General features: G+C 50.1%; 1 protein-coding gene across 3 annotated transcripts in view; it reads left to right on the top strand.

Annotated features, from left to right (window-relative positions):
* Positions 1–15,564, top strand: part of NRG2 (neuregulin 2) — an 84,534-nt gene that overhangs the window by 32,340 nt on the left and 36,630 nt on the right. For 2 of the 3 annotated variants that reach the window (XM_066197587.1, XM_066197588.1), the window contains exon 3: positions 7,283–7,401. In XM_066197587.1, the coding sequence (XP_066053684.1) occupies positions 7,283–7,401 (119 nt within the window). Of the gene's footprint in view, positions 1–7,282; positions 7,402–10,509; positions 10,576–15,564 lie in introns of all 3 variants that reach the window. The other variant, XM_066197586.1, reaches the window with a different exon arrangement.

Raw genomic sequence — 15,564 nt, 5'->3', positions numbered from 1 at the left:
GGCTGACATTTTTAAACAAAGGAAAAAGCTCATTTGACAATGGATCTTGCAAGAGCAATTCCAGATGCCTTGAAGCGAAGACTCTTCTCAAGCACCGGTGTTGTTATAATCACCAGGGGAGCTGCTGCCTTGCTAACTCTCACGATGTCATTATAAGTCTCCGATATTTGGGATTTGGTTTTAGCTGCTGAAGGCGCTTTATTGGAGGGGGGTGTGAAGGAGAGCATCTCCTTTGTTTGTTTTTTTGTTGTTTTAGAGGAGATGATGGACATCATCTTGGCCAATGCACCTGGGACTGAACCAGGGAATTTGAGAACTGAAAGAAGCAGTTGGGTCTTGAGCTCAAACAATCCACAGACTTTGCAAGTTGGGGCTCCTGAGAGAGTCAAGGAATGGACATTTAATCAAACCTGACTGCCTTATAGCTGCTAACAAGTCACGGTCGGTGGCTGGGCTGCTTCAGCTGATGAGCTCTGCAAACTTAGAGGTGCAAGGAGCTTTACGTGCCTGAAATTCGGTGTGGTTTTCCCAGCCATGTTGGCTGCTTACAAAAACAAAACAAAAATCTCTCTCTACAGACCTTCGCCCACTGTGGTTGCAAAATGTCACAGATTAGGTGGAGGCCCTCAGTGAGACATGAGCTGAAACCCCATTCATCCTGTTTAAGTTAAAATGTTTTACCTTCGGGGAGGAGGGCTGGGGTGAGGGCTGAGGCTGCTGGCAGTTCACCCAGCACAGCACATCACAGACCTGCAGGCATGAATTTGCCACGGAGCAGACACAGCTGAGGATCTATGACATGTGCCAGCTGCAGAAAAATGGCCTGGGGAGAAAAGAATGACATGAGGAGACCCCAAACTTTATCTAGATCTCTTGCACACCCTGTGTACAACCACGGTGGCGTTTCACAGAGGTTTTGAGCAATAGTTCCCTGCCCATGTGAAGGTGCCATCCCTTTCCCATGATCTCTGTTCCCCAAAATCCTTTTTCCTGGTATCAGTATTTGCAGCCTGGCTCTGCTCATCTCCCTTGCTGGGCTCTGCCCAGGGCTGTCCCCAGGACAGCTGCTCTTGGTCTGGCACCTCCCTCTCCTCCTTGATTCTTTATAACCAATGTGTTTTGCTTTAAAGGTCTTCCTCCCCATTTTTGGCAGTCCCTGAAGTTTTGGTTCTGCCTCTGATTTGCCCAGCACACCAACCTCCACCTAATGTGTGATACACTTTCAAACTAGGACCTCTGTGTCTTCTGAGCAGCACTGGCCCTCCTTTCCCTCCCTGGCACAGAAGCAGCTCAGGGCTTGGTGCTGAGGTGGTGAGACCTGGGCACCCCGAGGGGCCTTGTCTCTGTATTGAGGTCACACACTCTTTGGGATAGCGAGGTGTCTGTTCCATATTTGGTGCTGGGAAGTCCCTGGCTTTTGGGACACTGCTCCTCTATGAGATCACAGGAAGCAGGGAAAGAACCTGCTGGGAGCTGGCCTCAGAGTACTGCTCCAGGACCTACATTTTCTCAAGGAAATTAAAGTCCTGGCATTGGGGTTGCAGGAAACATTCATAGAATGGATCAGTTGCCTTGAGTTCCAGAAGTAATACAAAGGACCCTGCAGTGACATTGGGTCTGTGCATCATCCAGAGCCCAACACCCGGCTTTTACTCATTTATTGACGTCACACCCTGGCAGGTGTCACAGCCTGGCCTGGCACAGGGAGCAGCAGCAGCAGCACACAGGGATTTGCCTCTCAAGATAGCAGCCACAAAGTCCACTCCGGGCACTGGTGTGGTTGTGTGTCGCTGCCTCTGCTGCCCCACACCTCTTCCCATTTCCAGAACACCCCTGGCTGCATTGGAGCCTGGAGGGGGTTGCACAAGTGACCCTGCTCTTTGGAGTGTACTTATCGATCTTCTCCCCTCTTGTTGACACTGCCCGACCCAGAAGTAACTCGCCCTCACTCTGAGACCAGTGTCAGTGTCAGCTCTGCAGAGTGAGGACTGGGAGAGTCTTCCTCTTAAAATCAGCCTGTCCCAAGCCTGGGCACAGAGAGACCACAGCACTGCTGAGCAGAGAAGGGGCAAATCTGCTTTTCAGGTTAGAACAGCACTTTAATGTTGGGGAACAGGGGTAGGAGAGAGCAGGCAGAGTGGGTCAGGGGATGGCTGGTCCTGTCCTGGGCACTGCAAGGACACTTTCTGTCTCCCTCAATCCCAGCAGATCAAGCACAGAGCGGGTCAGATGATGGTGTGAGGGGAGGAAGGGAGATAGAGAAGGGATGATGGCCAAGCTGAAAACTCTGAACCTTCCTGTCCTTACCCCTCTTACTTGATTGCTTTGCTTGAGGGCATTTCTGTCCCCTTTCCCATTTGTTCTTTCTGTAGCTGATACTGAGCTGGCCAGATGATGCTGTGGAGCTCAGAGCAGCCAGCACAGGACACTTGTTCTCCTCAAGCACTGCAAGCACAGCCGTCCTGCCCAGCTCTGCTGTGCTCTGCTGAGCACAGCTGGAAGGCAGGGAAGAGATCAGGGGGGCTGTGCAAGGGACAGGATGCTCCTGGCTGCTCCTGCCCTGCCAGACAGAGGGGCTTTGCCGTGGCCATCCCCACACTGCCCTTGCATTGCAGTGATTCCCTCTGCCTGAACTTATCCCATTGAGTGCTGGGGATGATGAACGTGTCCCCCCAGAGCCCCAGCCCCTGCCAGTGGGGCTGCCCAGTGTTTGATGGCTGCCGGACAACCCTTGTGGTTTGTAAGCTGGATATATCCTGAATCTTCTTGCCAATCATTAACCTGCTCTTTCAGGGCAAATGCAGCTCGGAGAGAGTGCCAGGCCAGCACGTAGGCACCAATTAAATCTCTGGCAGGATGCAGGCAGTGCACGTTACAGCAATTGCTGGCACTCCTGCTCTCGGCAATGCCAGTGTGCTTCCTGCTGCTGGCTCTCTGCGCAGGCAGAGGGGAATGGAGTTAATGGGTGACCACAGCAGGGCATCCAGCGTGTCCTTTGCAGGGGTCATGTTTTGGAATTTCCGTTTCCTAGGGTTTCAGGTGTGTTTACTATGTGCAGTGCTCTTCACTGACAGTTTCGGGGCCACGTATGGGGTGGTCTCCAAGTTCTCGTCATCAGCTTATTCCTTGACTTCTTCGTTTCTTATGTGTTGGTTACCCTATTTTTAGAAGACTAATAAAATACTACAACAGTAGTAATCCTAGAGCTATTCTTATCCAGAATGGTCCAGAAGTGGCTGAACTCACACAGGGAACACGGAGCCCTCAGTGTAGGTGTCTTGGGGGCAGCTCATGGCAGCTGCTCTCCTGATCCCATGCTCTGACATGAATGGCTTGGTGAGGAGATGACCTGGGAAGATGGCCCCATTTCCACTTGGCACTAGGTAAGAGGGGAAAAATGATTCAAGCTTGACCCAAGTGCTGGTGGGAACATGACTGCTGTCATGAGAAGTTCCTCCTTGGCTCGGATGCAGGGCCTGTTTCTTCTCCTCTCACTGTACTGGAGGCCTCAGGGCCCGAGCTCACATTTAGATGTCTAAATTACAGCCGATGAGGACACCCTTCCCAGCCAGAATTTGCCAGGATCTTTGTGTAGGTCCTGGCCAAGGGCTGATCCCCCTGTTTCCCATTGTAGTCTGGAGATTGGCACTGAAGAGGGTGATTTACTCATCCCTCCAAACTGCCCTCTGGGGGACTCTTTTCTCTTGGCCAGAAAGGTATTTTGGGGGATCTTCTTTTGGCCAGGCTGAAGGTCTCCTTGTGAATCCTATCCCTCAGAGCTTGCAGACAGCATATTCCCCGTGGCTTATCCCTCCACTGGCACTACAGGAGATAATTAGTGCGTGGCTAAGTCATATGTGCTGAGGGTCAGGGAAGACAATGAGGCAGATTTTCCCCTGGAGTAAAAAGATGTCAACAGAGTTGCACTGCAGCGAAATGATGGGATCTGTCAGTGACCCTGGCCCTTTCACTGAGCAAACAGCCCAGGGCAGAGCCTTCCTCCAGAAGAATGGCACTGTCTGGCAGCCAGGCACCCTTGTGAATGCACACACAGGGCTCTCCCAGGGCCTGCTGTCCCCAGGAGACACTGCCCAGGAGCCTTCATCCCATCCTCCTGTGCCCAGTGTAACTCCTTGGAGGCCGCTCCTTGGTGTGTCTGTAAAATCAGCCCTGAGGAGAACAGAGTAGCTGCCCTTTGGGGACAGCAGGGGGAAGAACACAGCTTTGAAAAGCTGATTTCCAAGAGAGTTTTGTCATATTTCAGGAGATAGTAAAATAGAACAAAACCAGACTGGTCACCTTTGGCACGCACAGATGGAGGACTTGTCCCTTTGACATCCCTCAGCTCAGTTCTTCTAGTGCACAGGCCTATATTTTATAATTAAAAGGCCCTTGGTTAATGCTGTGAAGCAAGGTATCTCTCTGGCTGTTTCAGTGCTTCTTGGAGTAGGGAAATTCTCTTTGCATTTATGCTCCACATGAAAACTGATCCATATCTCCAACCTTCATCTCCTTTCCCCTGAGTCTGTCACCAGACATTATACACCACAGTGTGGAGACCAAGAGGGGCCACACCATTGGCCTGGGCTATGAAAAGCAAGAAAAAGCTCTTGGTTTTTCACGGGGATCTTACAGAACAGGATAATTTCAACCGATTGTGATGGCAAAAATAAGCTCTTTTGACAGTACAAGTCTTGTGCATTAAAACAAAGTAATCCCCTTTGGTTTCACCTTGATGTTGCTATGCTCCAAATGCAAGCATCACTCTTTATTCTGCCCACATTCCTCTCCAGTACCAGGTAAAAGACCGAATGTTTCTCACCCTGTTGTTGGAGCTGAGTCTGTCAAGCGTGGCCCCTTTTTGTGCCACTAGTAACTCCCTAATTCCTATCTTTGGGACTTACACCCCCTTATCTGTAAAAGATCACATACCTGGGTGATGTTCTAATGCAGTAGTGGATTTTTCCAGTTGCTCCACCTGGTGAAATGTGCTGTGGATTGACATTGCCATGCAGGCAATTATCATTAGAACATCTGTGCTTTGGCAGCTGAAGGCAGCGTGTCCATTGATGCTCTCAGCTCTGCCCTGGCAGAGAGCCCCAGCCTGCTGATGTGCCAGGGTGATGTTTTCTATGGACTCTGAGTTAGAGCCTCGCTCTTCCAAGCTGCTTTCAGCATGTGCTGCCTGCAATGCAGCCTGTCCGAGAGCTGGCTTGTAGAACAAATGGTGGATTCTGGCAGAGAGGTTTGAGACAGCTGGGAGAAAGTAATGGCTGGGCTGGGAGCCGTCTTGGAGTTGCATTCTGGAGCCATCTCGCCCTTTGGATGAGCCTTTCCACCCCTTCTTCTATGGAGGGAATGGGGAACATGCCCCTGAACAAGGTGCTGCAGCCCAGCAGAGCCCACCCCCATCAGGCACCCATTGTCCCTCCCAGCAAGGTGCAGGAACCAACAGCCACAGGGCAGCAACAGGCCCTGGATGCCCTTAAATGTCCCTAAATATCCTTAAATGCCTCTCTCTTGTGCATTACCTGACTCCCGAGGCAGCACAGCAGCCGGGGCCACCATTCCCAGGGCTGCCACAGGCTGTGCTGAGACGAGAATATTCAGGGAAGGGTGCTGAGCTGGGAGTCAGGGCAGGATCAGCCCTCTTATTTAGGCTCCCATGTTGGAATGTGTTGGCCCAAGTCACTGCACAAATGGATTAGGGGAGACCTACAGTTAGAAGGATGCAAGAGGTCTTTGCATACTGTCAACATCCATTTAAAAATTGCTCCACATGTGGCCCCAGCTCATGCAATTGAGCACTTGACCGCATCCTGTAAAACAGGGCAGCGCCTGTTTCCTGGGAGCTCTACCAAGTCGTCTCCAAGTGCTTTTAATTTACTAATATAACTAGTGAGATGTTCCTGCTGTGTCCTTGCGCCGTGCCTCCCAGGAGAACAGCTTGTCAGGGTGTTAAAAAGATGCCAGAGTGCTTCTGTGAAGGGCTTCCTATGGACAATGATTTGCACAGCCCAAAGAAAAGTCCTTCTCGGATGACACGTGTAACATTGCAACTATGTCCAAGGCTAATGATTATTTTCCACATAAATGGAATTATATTTGCCTTCAGCAACATCGGCCACTGGGACTTCTTTCTAAAGCTGGCAGCGCTTCCAAGGCTCTAAATAAAGTGACACAGACCTGAGGTAAAAGCTTGGGGTAGAAAGCAGATGGAGATGTTCTCATGAGAAGAGCAGACGGGGTGGGTTTTGATAAGACGGCTGAAATGGAAGAAAATGTAGTAAACCAGAGGGTCTTGTGGGAGTGGCACTGCGGTCTCACGAGCATCACTCAGTGTGTGTTGAAGGCTCCTATAGATCCCCGTTAAAATGGGCAACAAAAGGTTTTGCCTGTTAGTCAGAGCCATCCCAGAGAATGAGTCACAGCCAGTGGGAAAGGCGATGCTCCTTCCCGCAGCGCCGCACAGCTCTGCCGCAGAGCTGCTCCTCTGCCATGGGGGAGCAGCACGGGATGGGAGGTGACACGAGCTGTGAGGTGACACGTGCTGGGAGGTGGCACAGGCTGGGAGGTGACACGGGCAGTGGTCACCCCCACCCTCTCCTGCTCTTTCGAGGCACGTATGGCTGGTAAGATGAGTGTGTGCAGCTCAGCCACATGTCTGTAGTCCACCGGAGTGTGTATTTTGGGGACACGAGGTGCTTGCCCTCTTTTTAGGTCCAGATGAAGCTGCCAGTGATATGTCCAGGGCAAACCCCAGGGATTGGATGTGCAGGCTGGAGAGGGGTGAGTCCCCCTGGGTGCCGTGGGTGTTTGTGCTGAGCATGTGGCACTGCTGAGCACAGCTGGTGGAGCACTGACTGCTCAGCATCCCTGTTGAGGAAGGTGCAGAACAGGCATCTCCTCTCCACATCTGACAGGCAGGTCCCACTGTCCATGAGTAAAGTGGCTTTTTTCCAGTGTGGAAAGCCTGTGCTGGGGTGCTGGGACTCTTGGCCTCAACACCTCACGAGACTTTGTGTGTGAATGAGAGCAGCTGTCAGACCAAACCATGCTCAGAGCAGTGGGTTCAGAGCGAGATCTTCACCTGCCAAATCCTGGGAAGGGGCATTTCCAGATCCTGACCAGGCTCGAGTGCCTATTCAGCCAGCAAGGTCAGGCAGCCCATCCTGTTAATTGGGGGTGACCCTCCAGGCAGCATCCCAGGGCCAGGAATGGTTGTCACTTCATGAGGTTGGTCAGCAATCGAGTAAGAAATGTCTGCTGTACTTTTCAACAGAAAGATTTCCAGACTGCAGTTCAACAAGGTGAAGCTTGAAGATGCTGGGGAGTACAGCTGCGAAGCGGAGAACGTTTTAGGGAAAGACACCGCAAAAGGCAGCCTGAATGTGAAAAGTGGTAAGTGAAGAAGTCAGCAAATGTCTCGAGCTGTCTGCCATTCTACAGAAACGTTCTGCACATGGTCTGTCTTGTATTTTGTTTCATGCTTTCAGGATATCAAGTAAAACAATCATGGGAGATAAGAAAAATGCAGCTTAGCATAAATGTTTATCTTTGTTATCTGTCACTGGCAATGTGGTTAATTTACATTTTAAATAAACTTACAGTCTATGTATTTTTTTTAAAAAAAGGGGTAAGGAGGAAAGAAAGCTGGTGGGCTTGATGGTTTCATTTTTTAAAGAATTTCTGAGAAGCAAAACTCACCAGAGGACAAGTAATTAGACCATAGCTTTGTGATGAGTGAAGTTGCTTCTGGTTTTCATCCTAGAATGTGTGCTCCATCTCTTGGAGCTGAGCGGATGGAGTCTGAGGTTAGGTGGTTTTATTATTATCTTGGTCATAATAATTATATTGCTTAACACGATGGTTTGGATGCACCCTCCGGCTCAGAAAGTCCCTACAGTGGCTGCCAGAAGCTGGGAGGGCACGGCTAGGGAGGGGGTGACTGAAATTCCTAAGCTCTTCCTCCTGCCATTCACAACGGGCAGCCTGGGCTTTGAGCGCTGGCCTCTGGCTCTGGGCTCTGCAGCCCTTTGCTGGGATCCAGCTTTTTGTTCTCTCACCAGCCTCATCCCAGTGTGAGGAAGGTAGCTTTCTCCTGCTGCTTCCTGGCAGTATTTTCTCTCTTCACCTCAGCGCGTTTGCCATCCTGAATCTTTTGTTCGGTGAGGCTGCAGCGTCACACAGCCAACCTCCCCCTCGGTTATCCTGCCGGTGCAATCCCAGCGCTGGCAGAGCCTGGAGGAAGGCTGCTCGTGCTCACACCTCCCTGCCTTCATCCTCCGTGTCTGTGAACTCAGCCCAGCTGCTCTGCTGGTTGTGATAGCAAAGGTGACCCAAGTGAGAAACTGAGGCATTGCTCTTCTTTTTTTTTCCTTTCCTGGCTCACGCTCTGGCTGTCCCACACCACACAAACTGCTCCTGTTTGATGGGAGCTGCATGTGCAACCTCCCTTCCCCGTGCGCAGCCACCAGAGCTCTGTCTGCCCCCTCTGCTGCCCCTTCCCCATCAGCAGCACCCCTCTGCAAGAGGAGGAGTGTGGTTGAGCAGTGCCTGCTGCCAGGCTCTGACCTGCACTCCAGGTAAATGTGCATCTGGCATTTATCTGCCTCCAGGCAGGGGTCAGCTCTCCCTCTGCAGGGTCACACTGTGGGGCCGGGACCACTCACAGCAGCCATGGGCTCGCACCTGAGCTGCCCAGAAATGTGTTTAGACCTGAAAAACATGAAAGGCACACAAAGATCTCTCTGTGAATCTGGTGGATTACCTGCCTGGATGAACCCATGTTCTCAGCTGCCTTGCCTCTCTGCCCTTGGCTTGCTGCTCAGCTGCACACACATCTTGCTGCTGTTTGCAGACCACCTGCCAGGGCAGCAGGACCAGCTGCAGCCCCCTGCAAAGGCAGTCCAGGTGATGGTGGTCCCTGGAGGATTTTTTGGCTCTGTTACTCTTATGCACCCTTTTTTCCTCTTTCCCCTGAAGCTACCCAGAGTTAAGCAGCCTTCCCCGGTATGCAGGCATGAGCTGTCCTGGGGTATTCCACTCCCCTTATTGCTGGGCCTTCCTGGGGTCTTACAGGCTTTCCTCACTTCTGCAATCTTGCTTCTTCTGTGATATCTTTCAGTAGAAAACTCCTCAGGGCATCTGAATCCACACGTGTGTTGTCCCGTTTCCTCTTCCCCAGCCTCCTTAGCACTGATCCCGTTGTGGCTTCCATTGCAAAGTGCTCTTTGCTCTATTCCAACATCACTTTTCAGTTTCAGAAAAGCAGCTTTTCAGCCATAGAGATCTGTTGCAAGGCACCAAAACCACCATATCTTTAGAGACAGAGAGAGAGCGGCTGCAGAGCAGGGACCTCCTTGGCACTTAGCAAAAGGCCATCAGCCAAACCTTCACCTCGTCCCTCCTCTAGAATTCCAGTATTTCCACAAAACCCCCCAGCTCAGAAAAAATGCTTTTGCATTGAGAAACTTCGTGAGGGTGTTAATTTCTGAGGAAATGCCTCTGGACTTAGTCAAAATATACTGTGCTTCAGTATTGCAGATTTTTTTGACTTAGTAGTAAATTAGATGCTTTCTCAGAAAAATGTCCCATTTCCCAGTTCTCTTTACTGAATAGTCTACTGTTGATATCACATGGCCATGAGGGCACAGGTGACGACATGTGACTGTTTCAGATTCTTTTTTGCCTCAGAAAATTTCTAGGCATCTCCTCGACTGCCCTGCCCCTTATTAAACACTGCAGAAAAAAAAACCAGGTTGTACAAAAAATTTCTTTCTGCTTCTAGATTTTTGTGGTGGTCCCACCTCTGTCTCTGGCAGGCAGTGCACCCCCAGCCCAGGCTCCTGGGGCTTTCTCCTTTGTGCATCCAGAGGGTGTGAGGGACTTCTCTGAAGGTGCTGCTGCTGCCAGCAGGGTTGAGTAGAGCTGGTGTCTGTGGGCATTGGGGTTCCCAGTACCCTGATTAAAAGAGGAAATCACTACCTGTGCTTGTCATCCCTATTGCCTGGGGCCCTGGCCTTCATCTGTTTCATGTTCCTCCACCTCTTGTACGAGCATTAATTTGTGCTGCAGAACTTCACAGACCCGTGGGCTGGAGGCTCTTCAGAAAATCCCACCTTTTCCTAAGCTCCACTTTTCCCCCACTATCGTGTCCTACCATCCCATCTTTGCACTCCTGTGACCATCAGGGCTAAGAAAACCTCCCACGGTTTCGCTCATCTCCTCCCAGGTGAACCCTGAGCCATTTCTGCCTCTTTATGGTGACACGAGGCCCTTCACAGCGAGGGGACACCGTGCCCTGTGCCATCCCCTGCAGGGACACTCCTTGTCCTGCCTCTGGCACCCCAATCCCCTGCCCTAAACCAGCACTAACACCTTGACAGCCCCCAGCCCGTGCCCCCCAGCAGCACCTGCCCCTCTGCTCCTCCCCACAGTAGCTCAGCCCACCCTGCTCTGCTCAAAAGAGATATTTTGTTCACTACTTTCTTACCTTAATTTCCCCAGGAACAACGAAAGCACCACAAGTCTTACCAGCCTCAGAAACTAAAATAGTTGTTATGGAAGAAGAGTGTAAGTACCTCTCCCCCACTCCCCCCATACAGCTGCTTTCCCCTAATTTGTTTGTTATTATGAGACATTTTGCATAAATGCTTTATTGCCTCCTGGAATCTTCTTTAATCACTCCTTCTGTCTGATTTTTCCCAAAGCCACTGATCTTTCTTTCCCTGGATCTTAAAAAAAAAAAAAAAAAATCTTATTTATATTGCTGTTGTCTATCTTGGAGAGGGAGAATTTGATATCTATTGCAATCTCAGCTTGAAGAACATGCTACTTAAAATTGCAACTGAAGTTTAAGCATTCCCAGCTCTTTCAGTACATGGAGTTATTGATACTTGCAAGATGTGCTTGTTATGGCCTTTATTTAACAGGGTTTTCTTTTATTGCTTTGTTTTTGTGTTTGGATTTGGGTTGGGGTTTTATTGATGACAGTTAATAAAAGCAAAGCAGGCTGTAGGAAGTACAAGAAAAAAGACATGAGTCTTCTAAACATAGGTAATAAGAAAATTGCAGAAAATCCATCCATGCCCTGCCATCCCATTTTTTTTCCTGAGTCTCCAAAAAGAAAGAACAGATTTCCCCAAATATTTAATTTGATTTAATGTGGCTGAAATTCTTTTCAGCATTTCCTCCTATTCAGTTGTCCCAACAGCAGTAGAAAACTGGCACAGCGCAATAAAAATCAAGGGAGGGATACAAGTGTAGATTAGAATCCCTGTGCCTGGACTTTGGCTCAGCAATTTCTGGGGGAGGGTGTTATGTCTGTGTCAGGGGGTCTCTCCTCAGTGGGGGCCCACCAGGATCCTGGCAAAACCCTTGGGAAGCCAGGACCAGGCAGGGATGTTGAGATCCGTGCTGTGTTTCCATCCCAGCTGCAGATGCCCAGAGCTGAGAGCACAGCTGGCTGTGCCTCACTCTTGGCAATTCTGCTCTCCAGATTTTATGGGGATGTTTCTTCCTTTGAAAGCTCAGTCTTTCATGATTTTAAAAGAAATCTGATTGTAGCCACAGCAGGCGCTGGCCAGGTATTCTTTAAAAGCTTTTCTGATTAGAAAACTGCACTTAAAATGAGCTCTTGTGTAGTGCTTAGCCTTGCACTGCACTGGAGACACCACGCTGAGACACAGCATCATTAATGCCATGGCCACACCATCCTTCCCCAGGATTTTTCCTTTGTTTGCACCAGAAGAGATCCATGCATCGTATTAGATAAATACTATTTTCTTAAAAGCCAAAGCTCAGAAAGGAAACACAGAAATTTCCCCTTTTGGGAAACTTCTTTCCTCTGTGGATGCATCATCACTGTTCCTTTTTTCTTTTTTTTCTAACGATGGGAAGAGATGGCAAGGTCCCCAGAGTTAAAGTTGTAACTCACTTTCTCCTTCACATTCCTTTTTTTGCAATATCTCCCAAGTGCTATCTGAATAACCCAGTCTCTCTCTGATTTTTATGGTGATTGATTTTGTATCACAGAATTGCACGTGTGTGCAGCATACGGGCAGGTGATGAAGATGTTGTGAGGTGGGATGATCCAGAGAGCAGACAAGTATCTCATTCTTGTAAAAGTCTTGCATTCCTTTTCAATATCTGTATTCAGAATCAGCTGTAGGTTGTCCCTACTCTCGTTGTTTCACTGAAATCTTGTAAATCACTTGCTGGATTTTAAGCACTGATGCCCCCAGTTCCTGGTTTGTGAATAGCATGAGATTCCACTCAGCTTCATTGGTGGTGCAGTAGCCTCATTCACGGTGAAAAGGTGTCCAACAAGACACTTTGTTTTGTGCTTGTCCCAGGCTAAGGTTGTGCAGTTGGGTGGCCACAGTGGCTCAGCTCACAGGCAAGAACTTGCAGGGATGTGATAACTTGATCGTGTGCCCTGATGGAGAGAGAAACGTCCTTTATGCTCCTTTCAACATCCAGAGAGCTCAGAATGGTCACGTGAGCCTGTCACAGTGCAGCGTGAGGCAGCTAAACAAGGTGCAGGAGTCTGTGGCTATGGACATGTTGGGTAAACAGGATAGGAACCAGTGCTAACATTTGGGAGCGTTCTGGTGGAAGCAGAAATGGAAGGAGGGTCAGGGAAATCTGGAGAGCATTCTGAGATGGAAGGTTTATGCAGGACAGAGATAGTCCTGCAAAGTTTGATTTTGAAAAGGTAGGATAATGTTTGAAGTCTCTGAGAAGGTCAGGTAATCCCTTGTGCTTTTTTTTCTGCTGTTGAGTTCTCCTCTAGCTCCTTCCCTTGACTTCAACAAGCAGGTGAAGCCCTGACAGTAAGGAGAGAACACAGGCCAGGTGGAGGAAGCGTGGTTTGGACACTATCAGGATACAGGAGGATGAGCCTGTGGTGGGCAGGTGCTCTAAACCAACATGTGGATCACTGTAGCTGCTCCCCTGGACTCTGCTTGTGCTCCCTGCTCACTCTGTAGCTGGGTGAGTGCCGGGGTGATGCTTTATCAGCCTCTGTGGGCTGTCAGTGCCCTTGGCTGAGGGTGCTCCGCAGCAGAGAGAGGCTCGGAGTCACAGGAGAAGGTGAAATGGAGGAAGAGCAGAACAGGCAGTGCTGAGTTGTGCTGGGAGGAAGAGGATTAGGGGGTAATGTGAAGCACCTGAATGAAAGCCGGGCTCTCTGGGTTTAGTGTTGGGGCCTTTATTTCATCCACAGGGGATCACAAGCCCTCCCTAGAGTCCCTCTAGAGACCCCTGTGGGAAAGGTAGCTGAAACAGTCCCTTTTTCTCCAGTTAAGTCTAACTCTTCACACACCAGTGTGGGTCCACAGATTTCATAGCTGTCATCTTGGTGATGCCATTGCACTGCTTGTAGCCTCATCGGTGTAGATTCACTGAGGCAATCCCTCTCCAGTTTAATCCCTTCCCTGAAGCCCAGCATGGCCGGGTGTTGGAAATGTTCTCCTCGCTTTGTCTCTGCCAGGTGAGCTCAGCCTGATGGACTTGGCTGATGGCACTGGCTGTGCTGTGGTTTGTGAGTTACACACCCCACAGGCACACGTGCCACGTGGTTATGGTTCAACCAACCCCCCCAAAAGCTGCTGTCAAATCCAGTCTGGCATGGCCTGTACTGGGTGACCATGGCAGACCTGCCTGTGAGTTGGCTGGTCAGTCCCTGGCCCTTTGTCCTGGTTTAGTGCAAATTTGGGAGGAAACCTTTGAATGGGGTCCCTCTGGAAAAGCAAACCCAAATGGCCCCGCCCCCAGCTGGTCTGGGAAAAAGATCTCTGTAGAGAAAAGTGGAAAAAACTGTTTATTCAACAAAGTGCTCACAAGCACAAAAAAAATGAATAATATGAAACAATAAAACCTCTCGCTGCTCTGAAGAGAGATGGCAAATTGAGAAAGTCCTTGCTGTGGGTGTAGCTTGGCTCTCTCAGTCTCTCATCTGTCCCTCCAGAGGTCCAGGCCTCGGTGGGCTGTGGGTGTGAGCTCCCGGTGCTCTTTTGGGTTTTCAATCCGGAGCAGGTTTAAATAGTCCCAACAAAAAGGTAAAAAAGACAGTCCAGGGAACTTCTCTGTCTCAACTGGCTAAACTAACCAAAAGCACAGGAGGTCTCTGTCCCGCTGTCTGTCTGTACTGCAGACAGCACAGTCCAGAAGCAGAATGTGGAGCAGTGAGTGCTGTTTCTGAAAACAAACTCAGCGCTGCTTCTCTCCCCCCCTGCGCTCTCAGAACCAGTCTGAAAGGTACAGAACACAATGTCCAACATAAAGAGATGATTGGGGATATGAGCATCATGAAGCCTCCCCAGGACACCCCTCCAGTCTGGGGCCCCTGAGCTCTCCTGGAGCTACCAGTGCTGCAGGTGTGAGCAGGGTGCTCTGGCTTTGGAGCTGAGGGTGTCCAGCCAGCCCAGGGCACGGGCAGAGCAGACAAGTCCTGACACGTGAATAGTGCAGTTTTCAATATTAGACTAAAAATAAGTCCTGGCGTGGTCTTTGCTCAGACAACTTAAACCCCACTGCTGGAGGTGTGGTTGTAATTGAGCGGAACCTGCACGCACGCAGGCACAGAACCTTAAGGTGGTTCTGGTGATCTCACTGCCAGCCTGCAGAGAGCTGTGTGGTGCCTGGCAGCTGCCAGACCCTGCCCATTGCTCATTTTGCACGCTGTGTATTTTTTAAGTAGTCACAGAGCTGCCACTCGAGGTGTGGTGTAAAGACAGGCAGTGACTCCAAAGGCAAAGAGGGGCAGGATGAAGTGTGGGGTGGGAGCTGATGTCCCCTGGGAGCACTGAGGCTGAGCCCAGCCTTCAGAACCGGGCTCTGGACCAGGGGATCTGCTCTTCTGGCTCCATCCTGGGATCTTGGTGTGTTGCTTCACTTCTTGGGCTTCAGCTGCCCTGCCTGCAAAGCTTTCACGCTGGCATTGGCTCTGAGAAAGGATTTTTAGGTTGCTGAACAAATCCCCTCATTGAAGTATCATGTTGCTGCTATTACAATTGATGATGGGGATTTGGGAAAAGGCTGTGCTGCTGTCATGTGCATTTTCAGACCCCTGTGGTAGAGAGGAGCATAGGAAGGGCTCCCTCATAAAGCTGCAGAGATCATTCCAGAGGAGCAACTAGAAGCTTGACAATAACACAGGACTTTGCCCCTGCAATAGCTGCCTGTCCCATGGAAACAGGCAGCCCCTGAGTGCTCAGAAACCTTTAAACTTGTTTCCTAGTGAAACCCCTGAACAGTGCAGATGGGAGAGGTGGGGAATGCAACCTGTGCTGTTTGGATCAGCAGCATCTGATGCTCCAAGATGAGTGCCTTGCAGTCTGGTATTTGTATCTTGGGATGAACTCCTAGTCTGCAGCTATTGATCCTAATGATCCCCTCGGGAACTGGAAACATGATTCCAGCAGGGTGTATTTCAATAAAACGTGGGGGTAAATATTTGGTCATTTCCAAATGAATAAACACACAGCAGCAGAATTTTTATGAGCTCCAGAGTCCCCAGTCTGCTGTCAGGCAAGCCCCAGTGTGCACAGGCCCTTCTGA

The sequence above is a fragment of the Chamaea fasciata genome, unplaced genomic scaffold (assembly GCF_029207755.1).
Source record: "Chamaea fasciata isolate MVZ Bird 193981 ecotype frontalis unplaced genomic scaffold, bChaFas1.0.hap1 SCAF_15, whole genome shotgun sequence".
Lineage (NCBI taxonomy): Eukaryota > Metazoa > Chordata > Aves > Passeriformes > Sylviidae > Chamaea > Chamaea fasciata.
This window is presented reverse-complemented; position numbering and strand designations above follow the sequence as displayed.